We start from the raw sequence: 21,381 nt of genomic DNA, 5'->3' as shown, positions 1-21,381 counted from the left end.
ATTTGACCAGAAATAGATTTTTGACATTTTTCAGACATGAAAAAAAATCTTTCCTGAAGATTTAGCCCCACACACATAGTGTTCTACAATAGGGAACAATGGGGCTAAAGGCCCGGTGTAAAAGGCCCTTCTGAATGTTCTTCTTACATGACAACAAAAACCAAAACTTAACTAGACTTAACATACGTTAGTGTATAGGTATAGGCCTATTGGTGTCAAGTTGCCAAGTGTGGAGGATAATACTCATAAACACACACACATTTTGTTTTATCAATAGGCTATTTAATTTCACCCTCCCCTTTCATTAATAGGGATGAATTCAGGTTGATTGGGACACTTTTCCTCAGTCATCTAAAAAAAGTGTCCCAATCAACCTGAATTCACCCCCAATCAACTAGTAATCGTTAATTACAGTTAATCAGTGTGCAATATTTCAGATGGCATTGTGTGTTGAATTAGCAAGTAGGCTACAAATGTAGACTAAATGGACAGCCTGTCATATTTGACTGAGAAACAGAAACAGAATAGAGACAGACTTATTAAGAGTATGAATCGGTTATGGTAAAGTTTCCTGCTGTATTTTCTGCCAGTCGAGGCGCTGTTCAGTCGAAAGCAGTCAACAGGCCCACAGACAGCGCTGCTGAAACACGAACTCTCAGCTCAACACCAATTTTGACATCTTTCGCAAATGTACTTTTGAGGTACCAGCGAAAAACATCTTTAACGACGTCGCCAATCGACATGATAAGGGTTCCCAAGCCCCAAACACGCCCTGCCCTTATAATAACCTCACGGGACTATTACAGTACAGGTTTTGAGTTATTCAGGATTTGGAATAATAGACGTGTTGCTATGCAGTGTATCATATGTACGTTTATTGTAACGTGATCTAAAGCTCATGCTCGTCGTATTAAAGCGCTCTAGTGTCACATTCACACGACATTAAACTCGGCCACAGTCGGTGAGATGATGTCGGACTCCTCCATTTTCTCTCTCCTCAGACAAAATTAAATAAATAAATACACGGCAGAGAAAAACAAATGCGCTGTTTATATATTCACACGTCCAAACAATAGGATCAACACGGTTTCGGTGTCGTTTCCATATGTTAGAGAAGTGCGTTGTGATGCATTGACAGCGATATTTATGTGGGTCTTGTTTATTCCACAAAATCTTAGTAGACTACCTAATATATTTGTACATATAAGCCATTTTTATAGCGCAGCATTGCTGAACGCACGTGCGTCTTCACGCGCACTGTCATTTTATCAACTCTAATGTTAAAAAAACGTCGTTTGAAAACGAGTCACAACTTCTTGAATGTATAAAAGCCTTACTTCAAATCGAAATTTAACACTTTGTGGCCTGTGCCAGCACACACCAGACTCCATCTTGAATGATCAAGAGCGCTGAAACTTAAATATAATCGCGTATTTGCATACGCTTCCGAGTGTTTGTGTTAAATTTGTGTTTATTTCAGAATAGGATTTTATGTCACTTAGAGGAAAGCCTACCACTTAAGGGTAGAAATGTCCCGTTACAAAAGCACAGTATATATCTTAACATATAAAAAAAATATATTAAAAGGACGTAAAATGTTCGATTAAGCGTGCATTTGAGCGTTTTGAAATGTTTAATTGTGTTTTGGGATAAAGTGAAGCACAGGAGTTGAGAAGAGCTCCTCTCGCAAGGGGTTGGGTTGCCGTGCCGATTGGCTGCTGTTCTTAGACACATACAGTCACGGGCTTGAAACAGAACCAGGGGCAGGTCGACAGCAAGGAAACCATAATCATTGAAAATGAAAAGTACAACGTCCGCATCGTAACGCAGAGGTACGTTGTGACTCAGACATCGCGCACTGGGAAGGTTCCTCTCGGTGTGAGTGTTATAGTGCATGTGTTTTTATATTGAAGGGGTAGAGTGATGATGATAGCATGAATGTGTTCTCAGGTTCTCTGGCCTACTACTGCAGCTGCGGCTGGGATTTTCTTGATCCACTTTCACAATTTGGGAAAAAAGGTCATTTCACGCGCGCAAACGAAGAGTTGTCAATATGAATAACACTGGCCAACATTTAAATGGTAAGATTCCATCGGTGTTTCATTAGGCATCACGTTTTATATGTTTTAAAATAACGAAATATCCGGTGTAACTCTGTGAACTCTGATGTTTGTTCGGGAGAGAGATATTATTAAAATATTAGCTTATAAATATTGATGAGATTAGCACGCGTGACAATGAGCACAGCGCTGCCAGTTTTTACATGCATGTCACTATTGTATCTCTTCATAATACTTCATTATGTGAATCATGTGTCAGAGTTCACTCTTCGCTCTGTTATATATGTGCGCCCGCTATCATTCCTGCGTTCCTGTGTTATGGAGAATGTTCGAAATGGAACACCATACTTCCCCTACTCGGAATAGTAAGCATTAAGCAGTACGTAATTAATCCGTTCCGAACGTACAGTCGCGCTAAAAACTTTGTAAACGCTTAAGAATTTTACATAAAATTCCACTATAATGTAAACAAACCTCCGTTTAAGTCCTATAGGCCTATCTCAACTAGGAGAATCCAATTAAATGAATGATTCATACATATTTATACTCACTTATTTAGTATATTTCACTTGTTTATTGAGCAAAATTATGCAGGTGAAAATATCCTTTTTTTGGAGAAAGGAACATCTAAAATTATATTATAATAATTCAATAGTTCATATAATAATAGGGGTAATTGGAGAAGGTGTTAAATAATTGGATAAAAATCAAGTGTGAGTTTGACAGCCTCAAATTACTGAATGAACATGAACCTGGGTCTCCTGTCAAAAAAAGTTGTTGATGCTTACTAGGCTGGAAAAGGTTGCAAAACTATTTCTATAGAGAATACAAATGGACTCTCTTACTCTTCCAAGAAAAAAATATCATCTGCAAAAATCTCTCCAAAAGCAGGACATATAATATTCAAGGAGAAACCTCAGAGTAACATCTAGAGATCTTCCGGTTAGTGTTTGTGAGTCCACCATCAGCTATACTAGAGAGACAGGGCAGCAAGACAAATTTTAGTCTAAAATTTGACAAAGTAGACGTGGATGAGACTAATGGAAGTGTGTTTTGTGGACAGATGAGCCAAAAAAAGAGCCTTTTGGTGTTAATGAACCATTACGGTTGGAGAAAACCAAACACTGGATTAGGCTTAATAAACAAGTGAAAAGATGTAATTATATAAAAATATATAATACATAACTCCTTTTATGTAGTTAAAAGGTTTAGATGAAGATGTGATGCAAATTTAGGCCTACATTTTTTTGCAAAATTTCCTAAAGGTTCCTAAACTTGCAAACAACAGTGCTGGGCACTTGTTGCCAGCTTTTCTTTACTACTACTGTACCATTCTTTTTTTTTCTTTTTTTTTAGCGAATCCACACAGAAGCACAATTTATATTTGGCTACTTATTTCATTTTAAGATTTTTACTCTTACAGAGGAAGTGATGATGAAGTGAATGCTTACAGTATATGTATATAAAAATTTGTTTTTCAGATAATGGAGCAGTGCCAGTATGATTCGGTCACATATGCTTACTCTCAGTAATTCCACACATTGGTGTACTTGTTCACAGGTGCTGCATCTGCTTGACAGTATATGGAAATCTTCACCCATTGGCAGACAGACACTTGGCTTTGACCCTGGCCCTTCCTGTCTCACCTGTCCATGGGTTAAAAACTTAAGAACCATAGTTTACTCATATTTGTCTCTAGAAAAGCCTTGGAGGCTTATGGAACTATGTGTGCACAAATAACTCAGATTGGTGTGTTGTAGCCAGACTGAGTTATTAACACATCTGTCTCAAAATGGATGCAGCTGTGACTGACAGCTGCACGTCCCCACCCAGCCCTGATTTTAGTCTGGACTCATCCAGTCCATTTGCAAATGGACTGCACTTTGAGTCAATTCTGTTTGAAGACGAGGACGAGGATGAAGTTATGGATCCAGAGACAGAGTCTCGGCTGGAACGAGCCTCGTGTGGCTCAACAAGAGAACATACAACAAATACAAATTTAAAGACAAAATTGGATGTCAAGCCTAGAAGCAAAATTTCAAAGGCTCGCTCCTCCTTGGGGAAAGAAGTCGTCTTTGAAGACAAGTCTAAAAGTGATTGTGGGCTTTCTTCTCATGTGAGCAGGCCTGCCAGGATTGTAATGGCAAGTTCACCATCAAACCACCACCAATATTATTAGATATCTCTTCATACGAAGAGATCAGCTGTTCTGCAAACTTTTAAAATTAGGACCATGTCAATATACATAATGCTAGTTATTAATACGTTTAATTATTAATAAAATAATATAGTTGATCATTTATAAAAATATGCTCATAAAACGTATATGCTAAAAAAATTTATGAATCCTATTAAATATTTTTGTATGGTGACCTCGAGATCCTATGATGAGGGAACAACATATTTTTCTTGTGACCACGAGTTTAATGTGTAAACGAACCTGTAAATGGATATTATTAATTAACATTTTATTTAGAATAAAAAATGACAGACAATGCGGCATTAATATTATATGCGTTAATATTTATATGCATTAATATTTAATGCAGCATGAATATATATTAATATATTTTATTATATTATATTATATTATTGTAGCCTATTATAGGCCTATTAGGCTTTTATAGTAATTGAAATTATATCCATTTCTGTGTGATGGATTGATATAGGCTTCTTAGCATATGACTATTTTTCTAGGCACACTTACGTACTATTAACACTTACATAACTACGGTTATTTAACATATTAGGCTATAATATTTATTATTTTCGGCTAGTAATTACTAGACTACATTAGTAAATAGGCATAATTATAAACATGTAATTAGTTGTGTCTATTTATGTCTCATTTATCGCTACACACTGGCGTAGCCTAAGCCTACAGAAATACAGTCATCAAGTCAAAACTTTATTGGCATGATTGTCGGGTATATATGGGATTTAAAAAAAACTTATGGCACTTTAAATATTAAAATAAATAATATAGAATGTTAATTAGGTAAAGAGATACATGAAAAGGGAAAAATGAAAACAAACACATAGGCTAACAATGAATATAAAAACTTAACTAATAGCAAAAAAAGACTAAAAAAGAAACGATCAGTGAATGGATTTAAAATACTGTGGTATGGGAAGGATACATTTTTTTTTCTTGTAGGCCTATATTATTTTATGTGTTTACATATTCTTTTAACATAATTAACCTAATTTATATATGATGTCTACCAGCAGACAAAAAAAACGAAACGAAAGGCTCTACCACCAGTGAAATATTTGGAGCATGAAGTTATATGGGCTAAATTCAACCGTAGACCATGGTGGCCCTGTCAGGTGTCTGTTCACCCAGTCGAGGGAGTTTACCACAGAATTAAAGGTAAGTACACACAGAAGCCATACTGTAAATGTCCCTTCATCATTTCATGAACCAGATTCATAACTTTTCAGTCGCTTTTTTCCACACAATCCACCCACAAGAATGTGAATTGTCCTTCCTTGAATTGCTTTGTGCGATTGTGTTTCAGAGCCACCAGATAGGACCAATCGTCAGTATTTCCTCAAGACATTTGGGGAACCTGAAGAACAGGCATGGGTTCCTGAGCGATCTACTCATATATTTGTGGGTGGATATCAGTTTAACAATCTCCCTTTTGTGAAAGGAAGTGGACGCCAACAAGATGAAAACGTCAGACACTCTGTAATTTCTGAAACATCCTTTCAGTAAAATGGATATTGTGACCTTTTTAAAACCCTTGTGAAATTGTTACTCTTGGGTTACTTTGCAGATACCCAAGCGCTTTCTGAACTCTTGGAGAGCTAGTGTGGTTGAAGCAGAAGCTCTTCTCCTGGAGAAACCAAGGGTCACCACTCCATGCTCAGACTTCTTCAAAACAATCTCTGAAGGAACCACAAATAACACAGAAAACAAAGTCTCTGTGCCAGTGGAATTACCCAGCATTAGTCTTCTGAGCAATGGGACAGTTACACAGAAAGACCACCTGAACACCTTACCACATAATCAGGGGTCTAAAAACAAAAAGAAACAAAGAAAGTCGTCAACACATTTGAAATCATCTGAGGAATTTCATTATGAGAAGGATAAGATTATGGAAGGGATGGACAGTCCCTACTCTGACATTGATTCGGTACCACAGATCCGCAGATGTCCCAAAAGCTCTGAGCGAATATCAAATATCAAAAAATCAAACTCAACCCCAAGTCAGCTTCCCATTACAAATGACAAAGAAATTAAAAAGAATGTGGAGAACCAGGGTGGCCTTTGGTTCAGTAAAACAGGGAAAGGTCAAGTCAATGGGGGACTCGGTCGTGCTGGAATTAAATCTGTGAATTGTTCTTTTGGGAAGGTATCTTGTAAAATTAAGATGCCAGATTCAGCAAGCATGAAATCCAAGGACAATCAAATCACCGGACTTGAACATCTATCAACCGAAGCCAGGAAAGCTCTTGGTAGGAGAGTGAAGTGCCTTCCGGCAAGTAGTCGCCTGATGACGAGAGCACTGAAGGCAATGGAGGAGGAAGAGTGGATGAAGAAACAACTGGTAAACCGAGAGTCAACCTCAAATGTTGAAATAGGGAATTGTGTGTCTTCTTTTGACTTTACATTACATGAAACAACAGATGTAGACAACAATGGCCCGTCACAGAAGATTCCAACTACCGCAATCTGTGATCAGAAAGAAGACTCAAACTTTAGCACACACACCCAGCTATCATCTGATCTTGAAAGTTGTAAAGACAATGAACATTCAGTCAAATCTGAGGATGAAACTTCTTTGATATCTCAAGCACCTGTTGCCTTTCATTCATCCAAATTCAAACAAGAGAGTCACATTTCTGATTTATCTTCTAGTTCTACTCCATCTTTGTGCTTAAATATGGAAGATATGGAGAACATGAAAGAATTAACCTTCAAATCTCTAGCAAATGAACACAGTGGCCAGCCTCTGTCGTTTCATCCTGATGCAAACTATAAGTTTAGCACATTCCTAATGATGCTCAAGGATATGCACGATAGCCGGGAAAACGATGGAACAGCATTGGTAATAGAACCGTTACCCAAAAATGAACTTATTAAAGAGGAGCCATCACTGATTCCGAATGTGAAGGATGAGCTTACCACAGTGAACACAGTAGTTACAGAAAAATGTCAATTAGGCAAAATCACATCCAAACGGAAGAAGATGAAGCTGAAGTCTGGGACAAATAGCATCCAGGAAAATCATCTAAACCCTACAGTTTCAAAAAATGCTCAAAGACACAGTAAAAAAATTCGTTCGAAAAAGAAAACCACTGTGGTCACATCAAACATCCACTCCAAAGATTCATTTGACAAACTGATATCTGAGCTTCACCTGCCCTCAGAGGAACCAGAGACCTCAGCTAAGTTCTCAGCTAATGTGCCCAAAAAGCGTTGGCAAAAGTTTGACCAAGTCAATAACAAAGCGTTACATGCAGACGAAGGAGGTTGTATTCAAGAGACAAAACGATTACCCTCAGAAAATTGTGAAGTTTTGGTGGGTGGCACAGATAAGTCTTTTTCTTTTGTGCCCGAGAAGGCAACTTCCATCAATGCATTAGAAAACACTCAAGCCAACTCTCAAAAAAATGACACCCCTACAGGTAAGGTAGACAATGCTAATATCATCTAAAGATTGAGTCAATTTTTAAGTGGGCTCAAAAATGTTTGTGCTTTTTACAGAATGTAAACGTATTCGGAAACCTAGCAAAAGACTCATAGAATGGACAGAGGAATATGATCAATTGTTTTCTACTAAGAAGAAAGCAAAAAAGAAACCTGAGTCGTTTACTAAGGTAGCTAAGTTTATGCTAGCTAATCAAGTTCAAGTTGGATGTGTAAGTTATCCTGTATTGTGTAATTCGCTTTAACATTCTGACAATTTTTAAAAACTTCTGAATAGGTCGAAAACCATAATTGCAGTGGTCCAGTGGAGAAAACATCTGGCGAAAGTATACAGAATCCTCAGGTAACAGAACTAGGTGTGTCGAGGCCCCTGCCAGAATTACAGACCCCTCCTCCAGAAGACATGTCTCGGAGTACTCCTTCAATAAATATTACGCCATGTCAAGAGAGTCAAGTGTTGTCTGTTGACACGCTAACTCCACCTCCAGAAACAATCCCATCACCATGTGCTGAACTTTGCCATAAGGAGCAGCTTCAAAATGCTTTGGCTATTGGTGAGTAGCTTTTTCTGAAGGTTTACATAATTATGAAGAAATTCACAAATTTGATGGAATTGTTTGAAAAATATTACAGTATTTTTCCAAACAGTCATCACATTGTTTTACCAAATGCAATGGTCATATGTAGACCCTAGTGCAAGCCAGAACCACTTTTTTCCCCTACGTTTTAGTTTATTTATTGTTTTAGGGCTGACTATATTCATGACTTTTTATCAGAACAAAATTACAGTCAAAAAGAAATGATTGTTCATAATTTTTAATAGGTGATGGTGTGTGTCTAAGCACAAAGAGACAACGGAAACCCACCAAAAAGATTCTAGAAAGCTCCATTGAAGCTGAACCAATTCTCATGCCTAAAAGAAAGGTACTATTTAAAAAAACTGTTCACTTTGATAGATAACTAAAAACTATTTGTGATTTTAGTCTAGTTAGTTTAGTCTAATGACAGGACAAAGGGAAATTGGGCTAATAGCATTATCATTCACAGGTGAAGTCACAGAAGATGTGCTCATCTGGACAATCTACAAGATCAGGTTTGACTGCTTTCACAACTCTTAAAACCATAATATTAATATATTGGACTGCTTCATTATTTTAGGGACATAGCCAACAATCAGAGACAATTCAAGGGGCCACGTTTTCCGAACATACAGCCCTGGGGTGCGTTTCCCGTACAATGACGTAACTCGATGCTTAACTACCATAGTACGATGCATTGCCGAAGAAAAACTAGCTAGTTAATAGTTTCCCGAAACCGTATTGACGCAAATTTGCCGTTCAACAACATTGGTTAATGATGTCACGCAGGTGATGGAATGATAACTTATTTAAATGAATTCCGTTTGAAATCGAATTAATGCTAGATTTTTTGCTATAAATTACGGGCATGGCATCTGAGGACTAATTTTGCTTTATTTCCAGATTCAATCATAGTGAGCCTATGAATGAGCTTCTTACGCACTAGAGCACGTATGCACATGCACACTCTTCAGAGTGCTTTAAATCTTTAAATGCTTTAAACAGTGCTTTAAATCTTTTGACAAACTAAAAGATGTAAATGACATTTGTTTGTATTCAAAATAAAACATATAGATTGTACTGAATGTCATCTTGCTTATTTTGCTCCACATAAGGGTTTATTAAGTCCATACGACATGCAAACAAGAGGTCAGAGCTGTCGTTCTAACCACACAACTTTTTGATGCAGTTTGCGAATGACGGAACTTGCGACCATAGTTGGCTAACGATGCTTTTGGGAAACGCACCCCAGGTCATTTAATTATGTACTAAAAGATGTATGTCCATCAGTTACATTTTCAACAATAATCTAATCTAGTTGAAAATGATGTTTTAAGCTCTAGAAGATCTGGCATATGCTGCCACTGAACTTTATTATTTTTTATAAGTTTATTTGGTGCCTTAGTTGTCTTTTGGTTTACAATCTGTAATTGTATTGTAAATGAAGGAATGGGACAACAATCATCTAAAAGTAAGAACAAGCTGTCTTCTGAGTCCATCGACAAACCAACTGACCCAATACTAAAAATCACAGAGATGGAGATAAAAGTTGCCCCTGCAATGCCTCATACAGTTGACCCAGAATCCACAGCGGATGACTCAGAGGCTCTCAGATGCTCAAGTTCAGAGGTCAGTAAAAAGAACAGTCTTTTATTATTTCTTAATGTTCACTTGATTGGGTACACCTATACAACTGCTTCTAATCAGCCAATTCAATCAGCCAGAGAATTCAATGAAAATTATTTAAATCAATCTTCAATTAAATGCTCATTTAATTAATTAACCGGAATATCTGGCATTTCGTTCAGATGTTTGAATCTAGTTATGGCTTGAGTTCTGAAAGAGAAGAAAATCCACAATCTGATGAAGGACTCTTGGATAATAAACGACTCTCAGAGGACAACGGTGGCAGCATCTTACTCAAGGAAAATGTGTGTCAGGTAGGTGTGTTGAGGCCCGTTTACATCAAGAACGATAACTATTATTAGTGTCCACGCCGACGGTCAATAAGTTATGTCGTCTGCTGCGTTAAATACTCAAGCTCTTTAAAGTCAGGTGAATTCTGATTGGCTGGCAAGGTTTAATTATCATTAATTGTCCAACAAATCACTCTGAAAGTGATCCAGTGATATTGTTCCTTTTCCCTAAGAAAGGGGCGGGGTTTAAGCGGGCTAATTGATTGGTGAAGTCCAGCAAATGTCACGCAGACAGAAGTCTGTTGACTTAAAAATGCTGCTTTCGGAGGATGCATTCCAGGGTAGGAAGGCATCAAGGCACGTCCGAATCCAATGTTAGCTTAACTTCCTCTCTCCTGAGATACCTTCATCTGATCGATTTTTGAAGGCAGCATAGATGTATCCTTCACTGTCTTTGATATCCCCCAATCCTGTGCTTTCCACTGCCTCAGAAGTCTGTCCGAAATGAGTTTTGTGAGGTACCTTCATGCGCAAACGCTGCCTGTAAAGTCCTTGTCTGATTAGGCAACAAGTCAGCTGCCTAAGTTTTCGGACGCAGCCCATAAGATTTAATCTTAAACAAATGACAGTGTCAAATGAAATGACATTATCAATTGGAAAAAAATTATAACTATATTTCAGACTAAAGGGATAGTTCACCCCAAAATGAAAATTGTCGCCTTCTGAAGCGAAGCGATGCGTTTGTGCAAGAAAAATATCCATATATATCCAATATACCCAGTATCCAAACGAACATACGGATTCGACTTAAGTCTAAAGCGCAACTTATGCGAGTAATGTGACGTACTACACTACTTCCGATGTTACAAGTTGAGTAAGTTGCGCTGTAGGCGCAAGTAGACTGCGTATGGCTGTTTGGCCTGAAGCTAGAATTTTACTTACTAAGTTTTAAATATTTATATTTTTCTTACTCAACTCATCGCTTTGCTTCAGAGGGCATTTATTAACCCCCTCGGAGCCGTGTGGAGCACTTTTATGATGGATAGATGCTAGATGCACTTTTATGATGGATAGATGCACTTTTATGATGGATAGATGCACTTTTATGATGGATAGATGCACTTTTATGGACTTAAAAACAGAAACAACCATTCACTGCAATTATAAAGCTTGGAAGAACCAGGACATTTTTTAATATAACTCCGATTGTATTCGTCTGAAAGAAGAATGTCATTTACACCTAGGATGACTTGAGGGTGAGTAAATCATGGGCTAAATTTTACTTTTGGGTGAACTATCCTGTTTCAAAGAAGTGATCTTGATCTTGATTTTAGCAAATTAATTTATCATTTAAAATATGAATTCACTAAATTCAGTTGTCGATAGCTATGGTATATTAGACAATCCCTCAATGACCTCCTCCTCTGCTGTTTCTGAAGGCATGTGAGAAGCAGGGAGATCTCCTTCTGTGCGAAGGGCAATGCTGTGGGGCATTCCACCCACAATGCACTGGTCTGAACGAGCCTCCCACAGGAACATTTTTATGTCAAGAGTGCACGTCTGGTGAGTGCCTGCTTCATAATTCACAAACCAACAATTTGACTTTAAATAATTTTACAGCTTTTGACAGCTGGTTTTGTGAATATTTGAATAGGTATACACTCATGCTTTGCTTGTAAGAGCCTGGGTGAGGACGTCAGGCGCTGTATGCTTCCTGGATGTGGGAAGTTCTACCATGGGGAGTGCGCTGCCAGCCATGCACCCACTGTACCTCTGAACCGGGCCTTTCGTTGCCCTCTCCACGTCTGCCTGTCGTGTTTCATCACAAACCCTACCAATCCGTCCATATCTAAAGGTTTGTTGTGCTTAGAGCAGTTAGGTGCTAGATAAGGTAATGACCTCTGCCTTAAATTTTTTTTAAATTATTCCACCTAGGAACAGCGATATATTTACATGTGTAAGATTCAGTCCATAAAGTGTGGGTCCAATAAAGTTGTTATTTTTAATTAGGTGAGTTATCTCATCATCATGGCAACATCATGGATGCTGTGTTTGTTGGACCAGTAAGAATTAGCATTAGGATGTTATCTTGCAAACTGGCTATACCGATATTATTATAACATGAAATATTCATGGGCTGTATTGACCAGAATATTAACAATACAGATAAGCCCATGATTATTTCATGTTGTAGCCGATATGAAAATTCTATGCTATTTTGTCCAAATCATTTTAAAAGTAAATACTTATCAAATAAAATCAATCATTTGAATTAGGTGAATTTGTGCATCACAACATTATAATGTACAGTGAGAAAAATGTATATTCATTTTGAGATTTGCTAAGTATTACATTTAACAGTATTTTTTAGTGCTTTTAAAGATTCACTTCAAGTGAGTGGCAAAGGTAATCTAAATTTAAAACTAAAGGAAATTAGCACGTACATTTAAATGTCCAATTTTGCCTGACAAGAAAAAAAAAATAACCTTCCACCATGGTTAATGATGATGACGTTGAATTCGTGGGACCGTGGTGTAGTTCGTTTATAGCCTACCTTTTGCTTTTTACTTCTGGTGACTGCATTTAGGCTTCAAAAATCATAAAAGTTGTGTTCATCTTTGATAATAATCTTGATGGACAAAACATGCAAGTATCATAAACTTTTGTTGGTCACAGAGCTTGTTTTTAATAGCGATAATCCAAAAGCCTATGGGAACATCCTATTGGGTTTTTGCCGAGGGAACCAGCGTGATGCTAACTGCCGGTTGGCCTATAAAGTGATGTCATACCTGAACCACTCTATAGGTAGGTGTGCGCGGAGTCTCCACCTTCTTTCACGTCAAAATCTAGAGCCGAATACAAACATATCCACGTTGCTATGATCAGATGCTTTTCTTATGCTTTATAAAAAAATGCTTGCTGTTTTTTCAATTTTGTTGTGTTTATTTTGTAATTGAGAGGAAAGCGAGCTGTACATATTTACATATTCATCTAACCATCGCTCTTAGCAGTGCTGGTCACGTATTTCAAACTTGTGAGTATATCGGGGCCTTTAGTGTTCACCATCTAAAACACATATTTTTCAAAAGTGGGTGCTTTTATTATGAAATTCTCTGTATTTTGTGTCTAGGCCAGCTAACCCGCTGTATCAGATGCCCTGTGGCATATCACGCCAACGATAACTGCGTTCCTGCTGGGAGTGTCACACTCACCCACAGCAACATAGTGTGTCCCAACCACTTCACACCAAGAAAAGGCTGCCGCAACCACGAGCATGTCAACGTCAGCTGGTGCTTCGTCTGCTCAGAAGGTTCATTCAGAACGTTCGTTCTGTTTGCTGAATCACAGTTTGCACCTCTGATTTTAGTGTGTGCACTAAATCATTTACATTATAATAATGCCTTTAGTAATCCTTGATGATTCATTCAATTCAGCTTAAAAGAACTTCCCTAAGAAGCTCACTTTATTAAACCCTATCAGAAACACTTCTTCTCTGAATCTGTATCACTTCCCTCTACAGGTGGTAGTCTGCTGTGTTGTGAGTCATGTCCTGCGGCATTTCACCGAGAGTGTCTCAACATCGACATGCCAGAAGGCAGTTGGTACTGCAACGACTGTCGTGCTGGAAAGAAACCGCACTACAAGGAGGTAGTGTGGGTAAAAGTGGGCCGCTACAGGTCAGCATGCACACACCGACCCTTATCATTCCTGTTTTTTACAGTCAGTGCACACAACAGTTTCTGCTCTACTCTTTGTTAGATGGTGGCCGGCAGAAGTTAGCAATCCCCAAAACATTCCTGAGAATATCCTACGCATGAGACATGATGTCGGAGAGTTCCCAGTGCTTTTCTTCGGCTCTAATGACTACCTGTGGACTTACCAAGCCCGTGTTTTCCCTTACATGGAGGGTGATGCCAACAGTAAAGAGAAAATGGGAAAGGGAGTTGACTCTACCTATAAGAAAGGTATATCTTCTGCAACTAATTATTGTTGCTTGCTTTTTGTACTATTTCTAATGCCCTATCGTTTTATTAGCAATCAGATTAACATTTTTAGCTCAGTGAATGATAAAACGGGTGTTAACATCTATATTAATTTAAATGTAAAATAAAACACAAAAAAATTATATGCTAATCACAAAATCATATGCTAAAGTGAATTACAGTGCGTGCATAATTATTATGCAAGCTAATATTCTGATCAAATAAATTTTTTTCAAGCACATTTGACCAATTACAAACCACAATAATCTGAATAACTTCGATTCATTTCATATTTAATAATTTATAAGAGATATATAATTGTTAAGGAAGGCTGGAAGTGAAAAACGCCTTAATTATTAAGCAGGTTTTCTTTTACAGTTAAAATAGGCCAAAAAAGAGATTTAACTCGCACTGAAAAGTCTAAAATTATGAAATGCTCATGAGAAGGATGCAATACTAATGCAATATTAGAAATGGCTAAATTAAGGCGTGACCAATGGACAGCAAAACGCTCATTGGTTCAGCAGGGTCATACAAAAACAGGCCAAGAAAAAGACATGTTAACGGCAAAACAAATTGGAATTAAGGTGAATAATTAGGTGTGAAACCATCAGGAACCCTTTAGACTCCAGTGCCACCATTTTCCAAAACTGCAACCTACATGGAGTCTCCAGAAGTACAAGGTGTCAGGATCTCTGAGACTTTGCTATGGTAAAAATCCTGAAACATGACCCACACTAAATACGAATCACAAGCTGAAGTGTTGTGAAATACACGAAGACTGGTTTTTTATAGGCCTTATAGACAGATATGTTGTCTATAAACAGTCTTCATGTATTGCATTAGTACTGCAAGTAAGTACAAGGTGTCGGAATCTCAGAGACTTTGCTATGATAAAGAATCCTGAAATATGACCCACGGCACACTTAATAAGAATTACAAGCTGAACAAAGTAGTGTGAAATACATGAAGACTGTTTATAGACTACCTATCTTTCTGAAGGCTTTATACACAGATAGGTTTAGAGTGACTCTTGAGGGACCAGTTCAAGTCAGACAACAGCAGGGAGTCGTGATTTGAGCTGCTATAACAATGAGTTAAACAAACCTTTTAGGGGTCAGGGAACTGATCAGATCCAGAGAGTCCAACATGCCGGACGGGACCTTAACTTTAAAGGAATAGTTCTCCCAAAATGAAACTTCTGTCATTATCCAAATGAAATCTGCCTAATGTCATTCCAAACCTGTTTGACTTTTCTGTGGAACGCAAAAAAATATATATTTCAAAGAATGTTTCAACTGTCAAGTCAATAGGGTCCAGAACAAAACTGGCCCACAATGACTTTAATTTTATAGTCAAAAACACTTCTTTTTTTTTTTTATACTATAAAGTACACAAGTGTTAGAGTGTTAGATGACGGCAAAGGTAATTTAAATTCATAAATAGGGAAATGTACAAATACATATACAATATTGACCGATACCCATAAATTATAAAAATCTTTAATATAGGCTGATAGGCTAAAAACATGTGTAACTCCTTAACGACTTCATAGCAATGCCTTAGCAACCATCCACAACACCCTAGCAATCGTGAAGGCGACATTTGCACACACAACTCATGTAAAAACCTAGTTCTTATATGATTTTTGGTGTAGCTGAAATCAGTGATCAAATGAAAATGTCTGAAATCAAAATGTTCAATGTGGTTTAGCTTTGGAGGAAGCTGCTCTAAGGTTCAAAGAACTGCAGGCAGAGAAAGAACTACGGCAGCTCCAAGAGGACCGACAAATTTACAAGAAACCCCCACCATACAAACATATTAAGGTACATGACCATTACAAGACACACTATGAGATTGATTGCTAGCTTTATGTTGCAATGGTATGTTGTAATCTTATCTTGGTTAAATCCAATAGGTGAACAAACCAATTGGCAAAGTTCTGATCATCTCAGCAGACCTTTCGGAGATTCCTCGCTGCAACTGCAAAGCGACAGACGAGAACCCCTGCGGAATGGACTCAGAGTGCATCAACCGTATGCTGCTGTACGAATGTCACCCACAGGTTTGTCCCGCAGGCGAGCGCTGCCAGAACCAGTGCTTCACCAAACGGCAGTACTGCCAGGTGGAGATCTTCAGGACACTGTCTCGCGGCTGGGGACTGCGCTGTGTGCATGACATCAAAAAGGTGAGCTGATTTCGAATGTTCTTCATGGGCAGTGTCTCAAACATCATTCATGCAGACCACACAATCAAAAGCCCGAAAGTATACTTTGTTCGTGTTCCAGAACTGTCCGCATAATGCAATTGCTCAAAAACAAAGGTCCACTACGTAGTGTATCCATTCACAGTCAAAATAAATGAAGTATACTCTGAAGGGATTTGCATGCTCAACTGTGCACAAGATGGAGTTGAATGTGGAAAACATAATATACCACACAGTTGTATAACGCTTAGCATGTTGCTAAGCTAATTGCTCCAAATCAACAATATCATAATTGCTTCTGTAATCACACCAAAAACTGTGTTCGGTTTTAGAGTAAACAAACTTTCGAAAAGTGACTGACTTTTTTTTTATATTGAGCACTCAAATTTTTCCAAAGATATTTAACAATTAGTCCATCTCAGTCCTCCTCCTTATAATGTCTCTACAGAGAGCCAATATGGATGTGGATATAATTAGCTTTAGCTTGTCCATTCTGCTTTCTAAACAAGTCTTTGTTTTTAACGCTTGACCCAAGGGAGGATTTGTTAACGAATATGTTGGAGAGGTGATTGACGAGGAAGAATGCCGTGCCCGGATTAAACACGCTCAGGAGAACAATATCGGCAATTTCTACATGCTTACGTTGGACAAAGTGAGGTTCTAAAACTACAACTCTAGTGTCTCCTAAGATTTCTGTTATAGAAGCTGAATAAATTGCTTTGTGGTTTCTGGAAGGATCGAATTATTGATGCCGGGCCCAAGGGAAATGAAGCCCGTTTTATGAACCACAGTTGCCAGCCGAACTGCGAGACCCAAAAATGGACAGTCAACGGAGACACACGTGTTGGGCTCTTTGCGCTCACAGATATCCCTGCTGGTAAGTCAAATTCTTTTTATATAGAAGACTCTGTGGTAAAGCCTCACATTTACACCGCTTTTTTGATGTGCATTTTCTTTAAAGGCACAGAGTTAACATTCAACTATAACCTTGAGTGTCTGGGCAATGGGAAGACAGTGTGCAAGTGTGGTGCATCGAATTGCAGTGGATTCCTGGGAGTGAGGCCAAAAGTAAGCAGATGATCTTTTATATAGTATAACATAATGCTATAGATTGATCATTGATTTGTTTGATATAATAATGTACACTGCCGGGCCAAAACAAAAAGTCGCTGTTTGGATAGGCAAATGCTTAAGAGTCTATGACTGGATCATTATTGCAGTGATTATTATGTTATCATGTTATATGTTTGGCATCAGTTCTTCTAGCCCTAAGTGATGGAGTGTGTAGCTTTTCATTTCTTAAACAACCATGTAGGAAAACGCATTATTCGTTTTCATATTCCAGGCCATATTCCAGGATGACAAGGCCAAGATTCATCAGGCTCAAATTGTGAAAGAATGGTTGGCAGGGAGCATGAAGAATCATTTTCACACATGAATTGGCACCTCTGAGTCCAGACCTTAAATTCATTGAAAGTCTTTGGGATGTGCTGGAGAAGACTTTACAGAGTGCTTGACTCTTGCATTGTCAATGCAAGATCTTGACCAACCGATGCAACTCTTGATGGAAATGACATCACAAGATGTATTTTGGTCAAGATCGTGTATTGACAATGCAAGAGTCAAGCACTCTGTAAAGTCTTCTCCAGCACATCCCAAAGACTTTCAATGAATTTAAGGATGGACTCTGGAGAGGTGCCAATTCATTTTCTAATGTAAATCTGTCCGATTTTCACAATTAAGTTTTTAGTATCCAAAGCATTCTTGCAAATTCAGTGGTCCTTTCTGCTTTGATAAGTGATTGTAGTTAGACATCAACCCTGTGTCTATCAGAACAACCCCCCATCAGATGATAAAGGCCGTAAACTGAAGAAGAGGTCCCAGATGAAGCGCAAATCCCAGCAAGTAATCAAGGAACGGGAGGATGAGTGCTTTAGCTGTGGAGATGGAGGACAGATTGTGTCCTGCAAGAGGCCAGGCTGTCCTAAGGTTTACCATGCCGACTGCCTCAATCTCACCAAGAGACCTGCAGGTCAGTCTTTCTTGAAGTATTCTCAAACAGGCCACTCACTGACCATAAAGTCATTATTCAGCTCTAGTTAGTTCAATGTTGATTCAGTGGAGTTCAATAATGTCAATGTTGCAGAGTTCCCTTTCAGTAGGTCACGTTCGACATTACGTTGACGTCTTGGGATCCCCGTCTCCGTTCCCTCCTTCAGGGAACGAGGGTTACATGCATAACCGAGACGTTCCCTATCAGTCGTCTCCATTCCCTCTTTCAGGGGACGAGAGTTACATACGTAACCAAAACATTTTAAGAGATTCAGTGAGAAACTTGTTTTGCGTTTCAGGCCGTTGGGAGTGTCCCTGGCATCAGTGTGACCTGTGTGGACAAGAAGCAGCTTCCTTCTGTGAGATGTGCCCTAGTTCCTATTGTGTCGAACATCGGGACGGCATGCTTTTCATATCCAAACTGGATGGGCGATTGTCATGCAGCGAGCACGACCCATGCGGCCCCGAGCCCCTGGAGCCTGGCGAGATCCGGGAATGCCCCGGGGAACTCGCCACACCGTACCCTATAAACGTCATCAGAGATGCCAAAACCAAAACCACAACCCGAAACACTATGGATGTCCCGCAGGCTCCCTCTCCCCCTGATATAGCCCCTCAGGTCTCCTTTAGCCCCCCCAGTAGCCCTCCACCACTTAACATCTCTTTAAACTGTGCATATTCACCCATCTCTCCCTATGGAGAAGAAAACGAAGAAGAGGAAGAGAGTTTGATGCACTTAGAAATGGATGCTGAGAAGAGCGTATCTCAAGATAATTCGGAACGGTTGAGGATAAAGAAGAAAACCGAAGTATGAAGGTTTAATCTATTGACTATTGAAGCAAACTAACCCGGGGTTTAAATTTCCCAAACAGACCTCTTTTCAGCCATGTTCTTGTTTTCTCACACTAACTTTCACTGAGGGTATCTGGTGTACTTTGAATTCCAATCACTACAACATACTTGAAGATGGGACTCAAAACAGTTTGCATCTCCTTCTGTAATCTCTTGCTGATTTTATGAGGTTGATTCGAACTGCACTGAGGAAGATGACAATGCTTACGAAAAAAAGATTCAAACAATGATTGAACAGTATCCACTTCATACAACGCCATCAACAGTTACGACATCATGGGACGTCATGAGATTTCGGCCATCTTATTATTTCTTGCTACATCTGGCACTATGAAAGATGTTGAGCGTCACAAAAAAGCAACAATGGAGAGAATATAGATACAGTATTGAGGGAAGGGAATATATTTTTCCATGGAAATGCCATTGCCTTCTTCATCGAGTCAAATAATAATGACTATAAATAAATAATACGTACTGTTACCAAAACTCATTTGTTCTGTAAATTTGCTCTGTGAGCAAATAGTACAGAACATAAGCTAAGGTTAAATTTTACTATTGAGAAAGTGGTTGATGTATTCAAGCCCAAAGTATACTTCGGTTTTTATGCGAATGCTATATGCATACAAGTGCGTGTGGTGTAAATTTCGTCTTCAGCACAGTACATGTACTGTACACATGCAGCCCGACTTTTGTAACCGTGTGTAGTTTAGTTACGCTAATAATCTGGTACACGAGGTGGCAACTCTGGGACGAACTGTTAAAAAAAAAACAGGAAACATAAGAGATGGAACAACAAACTTCTGAAGACCACGTTAACAATAGAAATGCACATTGATGAGCAATTGTGTGAAGAGATTAAGGTCTAGGGAAAAATAGCATGGACATTAGACAAAGGTGAACATTTCTAGTGCACGTGTCAACCGCCTATGTTGGCATATGCTATCAAATTGATTATACTTTGAAAGGCTATGTGTTTGGCTCTACGCATATACAAAGCATTTGTATCAAAACTGAAATATACTTTGTTGACGGTAATTAAAGTGCCCCTATTATGATTTTTCCGATATTACCTTTCATGCAGTGTGTAATATAGCTGTTTAATGTATTTTTTTTGCAAAATTGTGTCCATTAATGCAGATTGTCCTATTGTTCTTACTACTTTGAGTGATGATAAAGGATGGAGCGAAATTGTTTTAACAAACTTTAATGTTTCATCCGTCATTCACGCTCGGCTAACGTATGCACCGTTACTGATTGTTATAGTTACAGTTCCTGCATGTGCACTGCAATAAATTAGAAACATACACATCGGTTTGTTGATGAACAGACAGTTGTTAATGCTGATGGTGAGGAATTACAGTTGCAACATCTCATAATGTATGACAGACTAAGTTAGCGTATCACTGAGAAACGTCCTGCTCAAATCATCCTTGCGATGGAGGTTCGGGTTGAATAACTAGTTCTTCTAATATTTCATCTTAGGACTCGTGCTCGGATTGATATGGTCAAATCAACGGCAATTTCCGACACACGCTGTTAGCGGTAGACCAATCACAACAGAGTGGGTCATTTGGCCAATCAGAGCAGAGTAGCTTACGGAAAGGAGGGATTTTTTAGAGAGACTGAATCATCGGACGAGTCGTTTGAGAATCATTGAAAAATGTGGTGATGTGCAATCTATATTACGAAAGTGTTTTTTTGACCTTTGATGCATGTTGTAGGAGACTTCCAAAACACAATTAGGAACCTTTAAAACAGCATAATAGGGGCACTTTAATACAATTAAAATATCAGTGTCTTGATCCTGTATTTTCCACATTGTATTATAGCCAGCCGTTTAAATTTCTTTAGACTTCAAGACTATCATTTTGTTAAAGCACTTTTGTATAATAATCCAAAATTTGCCTGCTAACACATGCTAAAACAAAGAACATTACAAGAATGCTTGTAATTTATTTGAGATCATTTAGGAAATTTCTCCAGAAATGTCTTTGAATTAATCTTAGCCAGATGGCACAAAATCCATAAGAGCTTGATGCAATTTACAAAGGAAGTGTTCCTCTGTTTTAATTGAT

General features: G+C 38.4%; 1 protein-coding gene across 1 annotated transcript; it reads left to right on the top strand.

Annotated features, from left to right (window-relative positions):
* Positions 1–1,727: 1,727 nt before the first annotated feature.
* On the top strand, positions 1,728–20,919 carry nsd1b (nuclear receptor binding SET domain protein 1b). Its single transcript, XM_082140666.1, has 24 exons — positions 1,728–1,832; positions 1,951–2,081; positions 3,621–4,203; positions 5,292–5,433; positions 5,582–5,754; positions 5,843–7,697; positions 7,777–7,889; positions 7,997–8,273; positions 8,543–8,643; positions 8,767–8,812; positions 9,745–9,926; positions 10,106–10,237; positions 11,653–11,776; positions 11,868–12,068; positions 13,344–13,523; positions 13,734–13,890; positions 13,973–14,178; positions 15,910–16,022; positions 16,115–16,384; positions 16,938–17,054; positions 17,138–17,279; positions 17,364–17,470; positions 18,236–18,434; positions 18,754–20,919. Exons 3-24 carry the CDS (start codon positions 3,853–3,855, stop codon positions 19,266–19,268), a joined length of 5,703 nt encoding a protein of 1,900 aa, XP_081996792.1. The 5' UTR covers positions 1,728–1,832; positions 1,951–2,081; positions 3,621–3,852; the 3' UTR covers positions 19,269–20,919.
* Positions 20,920–21,381: the final 462 nt, after the last annotated feature.

This window comes from Leuciscus leuciscus (assembly GCF_965113295.1).
Source record: "Leuciscus leuciscus genome assembly, chromosome: 16".
Lineage (NCBI taxonomy): Eukaryota > Metazoa > Chordata > Actinopteri > Cypriniformes > Leuciscidae > Leuciscus > Leuciscus leuciscus.
This window is presented reverse-complemented; position numbering and strand designations above follow the sequence as displayed.